At 31.2% G+C, this 11,985-nt stretch overlaps 1 protein-coding gene and 1 non-coding gene across 2 annotated transcripts; one reads left to right on the plus strand and one right to left on the minus strand.

Moving 5' to 3' along the window:
• The first annotated feature begins 4,200 nt into the window (after positions 1-4,200).
• Positions 4,201-4,781, plus strand: LOC108482546 (calcium-binding protein KRP1). Its single transcript, XM_017785676.2, has one exon. The coding sequence runs from the start codon at positions 4,288-4,290 to the stop codon at positions 4,627-4,629; it is 342 nt and encodes a 113-aa protein (XP_017641165.1). The 5' UTR covers positions 4,201-4,287; the 3' UTR covers positions 4,630-4,781.
• Positions 4,782-10,963: 6,182 nt separating this feature from the next.
• On the minus strand, positions 10,964-11,070 carry LOC128282322 (small nucleolar RNA R71). The gene has a single exon (XR_008272562.1). It is a non-coding gene; the product is annotated as a small nucleolar RNA R71 (small nucleolar RNA).
• Between the last annotated feature and the right edge of the window lie 915 nt (positions 11,071-11,985).

Raw genomic sequence — 11,985 nt, forward strand, 5'->3', positions numbered from 1 at the left:
ACTAGGAAGCAAGTATCAGTATAGGCGAACTCCTAGTGTGAGAAATCCTGTATGTGAACCCCTATAAGATAACCCTAAAGGCAAACGCCCTTGTGTGCGAACCCTATAGGCGAACCTTTTGTATACCCCTATAGGCAAGCCCATATACAAAATCATATAGGACTTATCATGCAAACTCCTAGTATATCTTTGCAAACCCTACATGAATATCAAGCGAACTCTATGTGTTTATACATTTCAACCCTAAATGTATTGTTATGCGAACCCTATGTGTTATTCATGCGAACCCTATGTGTTATTCATGCGAACCCTATATATTTGTGTATATACGAACCTTGAACATGTTATTACGTGAACCCTATTTATGTGTACTATGTGAACCCTATATATGTATTTATGCGAACCCCCTTGAATGTGCAAACCTATAGGTGCGAACCCATATATGTGAACCCTAAGTGTGAACCATATGTGCGAAACACATAGGTGTGAACCATATGTGCGAACCTTGTACACAAGCCATGTATGCAAACCCCCTGTATATGCAAACTCAGTATGTGCGAAACTTACTTGTATGAACCCTTCTAGTGAACCTGAATGTATGTGTTAGCTGAACTAGGCCTATTGAATTCACAAGAAGACACTATATATGTAATATTATTTTAATTCGCATAAATTAATTGTATATGTGAATTTGACGGGAATGAGTGCATAAATACATGCCAATCAATGTTAGTATGAAATATTGAATGTAGCATCGATTGATGAATGAAATATTGAATGTAGCATCGATTGATGATAAATAGCATAATAAGCTAAGTATATGTGCATAATTACATGGAATTGGGTATTGGGGACGGAGGAGGTCCGTAGGAAATAGTGGTAATTTAAGTCCACACCGAAAGACAATACTACACGAAGTAGGCAACAATGTCACCAAAACCGGATAAACTAGGATAATAGTTTAAAAAACCATCAAAATTGAAAAATCGGGATGGTAAGTTATTATAGTAAAAGTCATCATCATAGATGACAAGTGAACGACCATCTTCATCGGAAAATATGAGATGGTTAGTTTTTTTATGTGTTTTGGTGTGTTAAGCAATACTCGAGGGTGAATAGGATAGACGGGTGAGAACTTAAAACTATAATTGCATTGCAACATATATATATATATAATCTTATATAATCTGTATATGCCTTGATTTACATATGTTTCTTGTAGTATGCTTAATTTTCCATTATGTCATAAATTAAATGTTTTACTGTTTGTACAGTTATATATAATGGTTAAAAAGTTAGACTCACATTGAGTTGTCATAAGCTCACTTCTACTTTCTTTACCTCTCAGGTAGTGCAGAGAATTGAGTCTCGGAATGGCATCAGAGGAGCCTCGAATTAGTAGCCTGTTTTCTTTATGTTTTAAAGTTTCCATTAAATTTTTCTTTAATCATTGTTGGGGTTGTAATTATTAATTATTTATTTATGTTAGAGTTGTGTGACCCGAATCTCATCACTTGTTAAAGAAATAAAATACAGTGGTAAAATAATTGGATATGTGGGGGCGAAAGGCCAAAGGCTGAAACTCCTTTAAATAAGGGATCTACCATACTGCAAAAGTAGAATCTGTATAGAACTACACTTCTTCCATTTATCATTGATTAGAATAGGGTTTTTTAACCTTTAAATAGATGTAGTTGAAACTCCTTTTGTATCATTCGTTTTTCAACATTAGTGAATTTGTTCTCCTCTGCCTGTGATTTTTTCCTAAAAGGGTTTCCACGTAAAATCTAAGTGTTCTTATTTTTTCTTATTTTTACGATCATTCTATTGCCATTATCGACCTTTATTATAACAATTTCTTTCATGTCTTTGGTTTGGGATTGTTTAGCTTAATAATTTAAAGCATGACACTTAATTAATACTCTGATAATTGCATGTCAATTGGTTTAGAAAACTATTACTCTTAATAATGTTTTCCACTGCTTTACAAATACTTCAAGTTTTGGAAAGTCATTTTAGCTTTAACCGTTTTTCAAACTTCACGTTAATAATATTGTAATTGAATTGCTAAGTAAAATCAGTTTAATTAATGAATGTTTTCCTTGAAAACAAAAGAACAATTTTCATAGAATCAACACAATTAAAGAATGACTTTACAAGATCACTTTGGTGATTAATGTAACGCCTTCGACTTAACCGAAACTCTTAGACTGAATCGAGAGTGTTACATTATCCACATGTTAAAGTTTTAATCTATTATATAAGATTATTTCCTAATTTACTTGCGTGCCTTACTTTATGATATATATGATATTGAATACTCGATTGTTTCAAACTATTTTGATATATTTTGGGGCCTAATCTTCTTGATAAAATTATAAAAAATAAAAAAAAACATTGCTAGGAGATATTATTTGAGAAGATTATGTGAAGCATTGCTGGTAACCTTATTCATGAGTCAAGTGGTGTACTTGGTTTGGTGGATTTCGTCCATTTGAATTGTCTTGAGAAATAATTTTTAAACTTTATATCTGTTTAACTTATCTCGCCCCAAATTTAAATTAAATAATTTTTAAAATATTTTTATTTAAAATAAATTATAATATATATGTGAATATTAATATAAATTTATAATTTTAATTTTTTATTTTTTAAAAATAAAACAAATTAGGATACTTTTACAACCGGTTATGTCCTAATCCAATCGAATTATGGGCTTATAAATGTTATAAAGTTTTTAAATTTAACAAGTATGACTAAAAAGGGTGACACATATTTTTAGGGAGTGTTTGATTCATAAAATGTAAAATTATCTTTAATAATAAGATTACAAAAATATAAAATTATTTAGCACATTACGGTTATGTTATATTATCATTTGGCTAGAATGTAAGATTTTGTTGTTTGGTTGACAAAATATAAGATTATCTAAAAGTACATTTTACTAAATTATATTTATTATAAAATTTGTTCTTTTTAAACATATATAAATAATATGAAAACTTTGAAAAAAAAGTAATATAAAAATCGTTGAAAAAGGATTGTTGACTTTTTTTGTATTTTTCATATTCGTTTTATGGTCCATATTTGAGTGTGTGTTTGTCTCTCCCAATAATATAATCAAGTTATTAATTATTAATAAGATTATAAAATTTGGGAGGCCAAATCTAAAAATTTTGTATTAAAAATACTTAAATTAAATTATTAAATTTTCAAATGAATAAAATTATTATTTTTCATTTAATCAAAAGTTAAAAGGACTAGATTGAATCTTTTAATTATGGGGAAAGATTATAAAACACTTTCTACTGAATCGAAGGGGGTAAAGCTACTGCTTGCCCCCTTTTTAGCTATGCCCCTAAATTTATAATGATTCAATTGAAAAATATAGACTAAATTTATGATTATACTAATACAGAGATTAAATTCATGATTTTTACAAAATATAAAGACTAATATTAAATTTTAACTATCAATTTAATTATTGGCCCTTCTCTTGTCCTCAATGGACCATGGTTAAGTGCGTCTTTATTTTGACAAGATTCGAGATCCAGTGAGCCAAGCAAATTAAAACAAAACAAAATGAATTTGTTTTATCCTAATTATTGGAAGATTCCTAGGAGGGAAAATATTAAAAAAGGGGTTAAATTGATAAAGGAAAACAACTGAAAGATAAATGGTATAACATGGGAAACACGTGCTAGAACCGAAAGTTGCAGAAATGTTTCATCTTTAACTTGAATTTTTCGAATTTTATTTATTCTTCGTAGTTTATAATTATCTCTTTTAATAATATTACTTTTAAAATTTATATTTATATTATTTTTTAAAATAATATACATTATCATGTAAATTTTTCTTAACAAACAATATTAAATTATTGTGTCGTGTTATTAATTTCAGAAATAAAAAATTTACTAATGATTAATGAAATAATTTATCGTTAATTACGGTTATACTTGTCCCAGAACACGCGTGAAAACAATGGGTAAGAAAAAAAAAACCCAACGCCATACACTAAATGAATATATCATTGGTGTATACATACACCATGCAACTTCCAGGAAGTAGGGTAGCTTACCATGCCACCATAAAAATCTAGTTTTTTTTTTTTTTTATCGGTACATTCAATTGTCTTCAATGTCCACTCACTCTTTCCTGGAAAAACCTTAATCTCCACCCCACCCCCACCCCCCCTTTATATAGTCCCCTCCTTTCTTCTTCCTCCTCCACCTTCCCTATTCACTTAGCTTAACCCACAAGTTAGAACAATATCAAACCCTAAAGATGGAACTTGACATTGCAGTGGATTTCGAGGATTACTTCCCGTCGATGATGGAGAGTCTAGGAGCGGAAGGGTTCATAGGGGAGCTTTGCAACGGGTTCCGGCTGTTGATGGACTGCGAAAGAGGATTGATCACGTTCGAGAGCTTGAAGAAGAATAGCATTATGTTGGGGTTGCATGACATGAGGGACGATGAAATTATTTGCATGTTGAGCGAAGGGGATTTAGATGGAGATGGTGCTTTGAACCAGGTTGAGTTTTGTATTCTCATGCTTAGGTTAAGCCCTGGGTTAATGGATAACAACGGATCAACACAATGGGTGGAAGAATATGATGTTATATAATATTATATATTTTTGTAAATTAGCTTTCCTTGCTCATAATTTAATTTCATGTTTTTGATAAATTGTCGAAGTATTAGAGAATTGCAATTTGATCAATGGAATCAAAACCTTCTGCTTGGAGAAGAAATAAATAATTAATTAACGTTTTTAAATCTCTACATTCGACCGGATTTCAGCTTTATTTTACTGCATATTACTCAAAATTAGCTTTATGATGTTCTCTCACTCACTCACTCACTTTTGTTTTAATCTATTTTATGTTTTTTTTTTCTTATTGGAATTGGGAATTGAAAACTTTATATCTGGGTCCATTATTGTAATTATAATTATTGATTGCTGAAATTGAAGATTTATTTATCTATTTATTATTTTCATTTTTAAAAAACTTCCTTTTAAGTGAATTTTAATTTAATTTTTATTTGAAAGATACTAATTAACCGCTTTAACCCAAAATAATTTAATTATTTTCTTAAACCAACCAATTTAAATCCATTTGTTTTCATAAATAAAATACAAGGATCATTTTAAGTAATTAAGGTTAGAAGGTGACTACATTTTAATCCAAATCTTATCTAATAATAATTTGGAAGATTCAAGTAATGGTGAATTAGGCATATACTTAGAGTACACAACACAACTACGGATTGCTTCCCTAAATTAGGACTAAAGTCAAAATGAAGTTTACATTGAAATTTCAGGGACTTTTAAACAGGACAAGATGAGAGAGGCTTTTGATCATTTTGATTTGATGTCGCTTTCACAAAAAAAGAAAAAGAAAAAAAGTGATTACATTTGTTTTATATCAATTGATGATTTTCTTTTTAAATTTGAGAGGAGCGTCTTAACCACATAATCATAATGTCTATTTTTGAACTTTGTTACAAAGTTTTTAACAACAATAAAATGAGTTTAACATTAAAAGGAATACATGAAAAATTCAAATAAATATTAATGGCATCAGAAATTGAAAGGTACAGTTCATTATAATTCAAACAGTACATATAAGAGCAGACACATTTACTTTCATATATCTGATTTTTTTTTTGGAAAAAAATATAAATTTGTGTGGGTGATATATAGTGTGTATATATGTATATTATATATGACAAGGCAAAAGTAATTTTGTTGCTTTCAAGTTTCAACTATTTGTTAATTAATTATAATGAACTGTACATCAATACATCATGAAAATCATATAAAATACATTTCGATTTTTGAATTGGGGTAAGTTTCAACTTTACTTTTTTTCCCCCCTAAAATGGTTTAATTCGTTAATTAAATATAAATATATTATATTTTGAAAGTTTATATTCACTATCAACCCATGAATATAAGACGAGCAAAAACCATCTTTACACGGTATAATGAGTAATGATCTACTTCACATATAACCATTCTGCTCTTTCTTCTTTCCGCCCATGTCTTCCGCTATTCCAAGTGTCGTATATATGCCAAGAAATAAGCTACAAGAATTTTGTCTATCGCAGAAGAACTCTCTTTATGTGGAACTTTCTCTCTTTCCATACATCATGAAATGGTAGTGACGAGATACACCTCACGAATGGGTCAAATTTATCCCTCTCGTCCCACTAAAAAGTGTCGTCTTTCTAATGTCCATTTCTAATATTTTATTCTCTCAATTCTGTGACTCTACTTGGGTTCCAATAATCTTATTTGTTTTAATGTTTGTCTCTTGTCCATTTCTTGGTACCAATGCGTTGGCCATCCCAATTTTAGAATTTTTAACTTTATTATGTTTCAACAATTCACTTCTTGTAACTAAAATTAATAACTGTTTCGAGAATCGATCTTAGTGAAGTTCGATAAATTTAAAAATAGTCAGATAAACTGTATTCAAAAGGAACCACTTTTGATATTAAAGATGGAAATCATTGAGGTAGTTGTGGATGTGAAGAATGTGGAAAAGAACCACATTGTAAATATAACCAAAAACAGAAAATATGAATTATTATTAATTATTTGAAATAGAAATAAGTCGGATTATGTAATGCGATAATTAGAAATTTTGACTGAAATTTGAAAAGGGAATTCAGCAATTAAAATCCTTCTAAAATTATCCACAAATTTTAAAATTCTTCTATATATTTACTCAAATAAGCAAATTCTTATTTTAGAATTTTAAAAATATTAATATAAATGATATGAGTGCCACAAATTCCTCACTCAAACACATTCTTAATGATTTTTATTTATCAAATATTATCATTTTTTTAGTTGATTCTAACATCAATTATGGCTTTCTTAAATGTTGATTTATTTGTTATTATGTTTTAATTCTATAACCGTGAAATCTTAATAACTTTAAAAATTTATAAGAAGGCTAACTTTTAAATGTATGAAAAGTATAAAGATTTAGAGCATATTTCAATCAATATAATAATAAATGAAGAATGAAATAATAATAAATGATATATAATGTACTACTACTATTACATATAACTATTATTATAATAGAGATTATAATAAAAGGTAGATTTAAATATAAAACTGGTACCCGAATTTATCCACTTCTACCTTATTAATATTTATGGTTTTTTTCTGTCCTAGATTGGTACCCGAACATTATTTCCGTCAACTAAATTGGTACCCGAATCTAACGCTGTTAATTTTTTATTAACATGGCAGCGCTGGCCAATCGAGCGTCGTCACATGGCATCCTCTTGTACCTTTTTTTCTTTTTCTTTTTGTTTCTTTTTTATTTTCCCTTATTTTATTTCCTTTTTTCTTTTCATTTCTTATCTTTCTTTTTCTAGCCCTACTTCTACACTTCTACACTTCTACACTTCTTCATCTTTCTTCTTTCTTTCTTCTATCAAAAGGTAACTCCTCAAAACCCGACCAAGGAGTTTTGACCGTATTTCAGAAGTCACATTGTTTAATTCTAAATTTCTCTTTAAAAGTCAATCTTTTTGTATGTTTAACAAAATTTAATAAAAACTAAACCTATGCTTTGCAATTAGTGTTTAATTAACATTAAAAACAAGTCAAAAATAAATCAAATTAGTATTCCCTGAACAGTTCCAAAATGCGTCAGATTTTGGTAATCATAACCCAAAATTTCAAACCAGTGTTATAGCAAAAAATTATGTTTTTTACTTTTTAATAGAAGACCATAGGTCATTTCTCAAAAATGTATGAACCTTGGAGCAGTAGCAGAGAGCTTAGTTAAAAATTGTGCGAGTAACGTTCAAAATGTTGTTCAAAACCGAAAACACATAATTTGACGAAAAATCCAAACTCGAACCCATACCATAGTTTTTATAATAGCCTTACAAATAATTTTTAAATAAAGCATACTAAACTTAAGGAAATCTTATTTAAACCAAATCAACACCAAAAAGTTTCTGAGACCTCCGATGTGCCGAGTCCGAAGCTTAAACTCGTGAATTACCTGAAAGAGAAAAACTAAAGGGATGAGTTACACGAGTTCAGTGTGAGTCCGGAACATAAGTAAATGGTAGAAATAGAGCAGCACAACAAATATTTAAGAAACATACTTATACAAAAAATATACGAAATTCCCAAGCTAGCAACCCATTTACGAATTTTATTTCCACTAACAAATGGTACGCAAACATATTATTTAGTATTCACTCTGTCAATCATATTTTCAGATGTGTAATGAATGTATAGATCAAAAACCCACACAACTAACCAAACACCACTCCAACCACCCTACACACCACAATTGGGCTATGGTAGGCCCATCCACCTTACACACCACAAAGGGCTATTATAGGCTCGTCCACCCTACACACAACAGTAGTGGGTCTCAGCCACTCAAATAGAGATATGCAGCTGAGCCGACATATATATATATATATATATATATATATATATATATATATATATATATATATACACACTCACACAATGCAGATGTATTGCTTTTAGAATAATTTTGCAATTTGATTGCTTAAAACAAACTTCCTTCTCTTCACAACCAAAACCCAAGTTTTATGCAAATGCAAAAGTATGTACACAATATACAAACAGACATATAGAAATGAACTTCCACATAACCAGAGTAATAAAACCAGAATTCACATCCCTACATTCCACTAAATGCAGCAAAACACATTTATTGCAACCAAACTTATATAAATAACATAATTAAAAACCCAATATGAAATATGTGATTATGAATACAACATTACATATACAAATAGAATTTCATAATTAGCCTCAACAAAATCAAGATCTCATACAATTATACAGAACTTAAACTAACACGGGATCATTTAGGGTCAAAATCGTATCAATTTGCAAAAAAGAAAAAAATACAGAAAAAGTAAAAAGATAAAGTGATAAACCATAAAAGCAACATATTCTAATCCCATACTTAGCATATTTTTGGATGATTTATCATATAATTTAGTGAATTAGATGCTCTTAATCCTTTAATTTCATGTTTTTTACTTAGGAGAGCATTGGGGAACAAAATGAGCAGAAAATAGGCCAAAAACGGACAAAATGGGCTGATTGAAATATCCATATGGCCAAGACGAATTCCACACGAGCTGAGCACATGCCGGTGTGATACACAAGGGCTGGTCACACGCCCATATGGCAACCTGTGTTGATATAGCTCCCGGTTTTCCAAATATACGAAAAAAGCTAATTTTTAGGGTTTCTGAGTAGTCTAAAGTCTATAAATACATATTAGAAGAAGACCTAAGGGGACACGCAGAGCAGAAAGCAGAAATTACTCGAAGGAAGCAGTTGGAATCATCTCAGAAGCAGATCCACGTCAAGATTGAATATCTCCATTCAAATTTCTCTCGAAGTTTATTTGGGTTTTACATGTCTTGTTGTTTTTTCTAAATTTGAGATGTATTCATTTTATATTATGAACTAAATTCCCTAAATACCTAGGAAGACGAAACCTAATACGGATCTTATTATTTAATGTTCTAAATTTAATGATAAATACTTGTTCTTGTTCTTAATTATGAGTTCTTAATACTTGTTTTAATATTTTCAGGATATTAGTTCAAGATTGATGTGCTTATTCAGTGGAGCAAAAATCCCTGTTTAAGAGTAGATCTAACATAATTAAGCGGAATGGCATGCAATCCTAGAGATAGAACGACATAAATCTGCCGGATTAGAGTCAAATCTAATAAGGGAATCCATAAATCGAGTTAATGTGACAATAGGGGTTTTAATTAGAAATATATTTAAATTAATCAACCTAGAGTTAGTTGTTCTTAGTCTCGAAAGAGATATTAACATAATTTAAGGATTTTTACGGATCAAGACAAGTGAATAAATCGTTTGATTCAGAGTCAGAATAATAAGTGAAGTCTAGATGGATTCTTCCTTGTGTATTGCTTTTATTATTGGTTTATTCGATTATTTTCTTTACTCTCTGTCTCGTGCAGTAGGTAATTAGTTAGTTAATTTTAAATTAAAGCAAACCCCTTATATTTTAGGCTAAATAATAGAAAGAAAGTTAATACTAGTACTTTTAGTCCTTTTGGATAAGATATTCTGGACTCACCATAACTATATTACCATTCGATAGGTGCACTTGCCTTAGTCGTGATCGTAGTCTAGTTTAGTGGTTCATAAAACGATCATCAAGTTTTTGATGCTGTTGTCGGGGGACTAAGATATTAGGAACGCTTGTTTTTATTAATTTAGCCATTTTTATTTTTATTACAATTTATTTTATTTTTATTTTAATTTACTAAATTTTCTTTTATTTGCTTCTGGCAGGTTTCTGTAGTTTATGACTAGAAGGAATCCGTCAAGACCATTATTATTCGATAGTGAAATTGAAAGTACAGCTCGTAGAAATTGTAAAGAAATAAGGCGGAGCTTACAGTATATAGAGGAAGAACACGAGGACGTTACCAATACTACCGAGGACATGGTTGAAAATCGGAATAACCCACTACCTCCTGTGGTTACTGCAATTCCTGTAAATCAAAATCCTGCTCCTCGTACTATGTACAATTATGCTAAGCTCAATCTCACTAGGGCTGAATCGAGTATTGTTCGACTTACCATCGCTACAAACAATTTTGAACTGAAGCCAAATACAATTGAGATAATCCAGCAGTTTATTCAGTTTGATGGCTTGCAAGATGAGGATCCAAATACTCATTTGGCCAACTTTCTGGAATATTGCGACACTTTCAAGATCAATGGCGTTTTTGATGACGCCATTCGCTTAAGGCTATTTCCCTTCTCGCTAAGAAATAAGGCTAAGTAGTGGTTGAACTCCCTACTGCGAGGTTCAATCACTACTTGGGAACAGATGACCGAAAAGTTTCTACTAAAGTACTTTCCACCGGCTAAGACAACCAAATTGAGGAACGATATCTCTTCCTTTGTGCAGATGGATTTAGAGACTTTATACGATGCATGGGAGAGGTATAATGACTTACTATGAAGGTGCCCTCACCATAGGTTACCTTTATAGCTACCGGTTCAAACTTTTCATAACGGTTTGAACCTCTCAACTAGGCAAATGGTCGATGCAGCTGCAGGTGGAACCATAAATAACAAAACACCTGGGGAGGCTTATGAGTTCATTAAAGAGATGTCACTGAATAATTATCAGTGGCAAGTCATGAGGACAAAGCCAACTAAAGCCGCTGGTGTTTTCAACCTCGACACGGTCACCATGTTATCAAACCAGATAGAGCTCTTAAATAAAAAGATTGATGGTTTATGTGTCTCTTCGTAGATACATTCGGTGATGCAGTGTGACACAAGTGGAGGAGGAATGAATAATCCAGAATGCCTAGCCTACGACCCTAGCAATACGAACGAACAAGTCAACTATATGGGTAACAATTCTAGACTTTAGAATAACACTTATAGTAATACTTACAATGCAAGTTGGAGGAATCATCCCAATTTCTCTTAGGGTGGTCAAGGCAATCAAAGACCACAACCCCCTCTAGGCTTTCAACTACCTTACCAGCAGGGAAAGAAGCCGAACCTTGAAGAGATGCTAACGAAATTCATCTCGGTGTCAGAAACAACGTCGATTCAAGGGATCGAGAATCCAATAGGTTAGCTTGCTAAGCTGATATCAGAAAGACCACAAGGTAGCTTGCCTAGCAACGCCGAGTCTAACCCAAGAGAGTAATTCCATGTGATTACTGCTCGAAATGAAGAAGGGTTAGTTGATTCCAAAATAGAACCAAGGCAAGAAGGCATGGTAAGTAAAGATAAGGTGGATAAAAGCCAGAATAAACAAAAACCAGTGAGCAGAGAATATACACCTCGCGTGCCATACCCTAATGCGAAAAAGAAAGACCGCACAGATGAACAATTCTGTAAATTTCTTAAACTTTTGAAAAAGTTGCATATTAACTT

This window comes from Gossypium arboreum, chromosome 1, assembly GCF_025698485.1.
Source record: "Gossypium arboreum isolate Shixiya-1 chromosome 1, ASM2569848v2, whole genome shotgun sequence".
In the NCBI taxonomy this organism is placed as follows: domain Eukaryota; kingdom Viridiplantae; phylum Streptophyta; class Magnoliopsida; order Malvales; family Malvaceae; genus Gossypium; species Gossypium arboreum.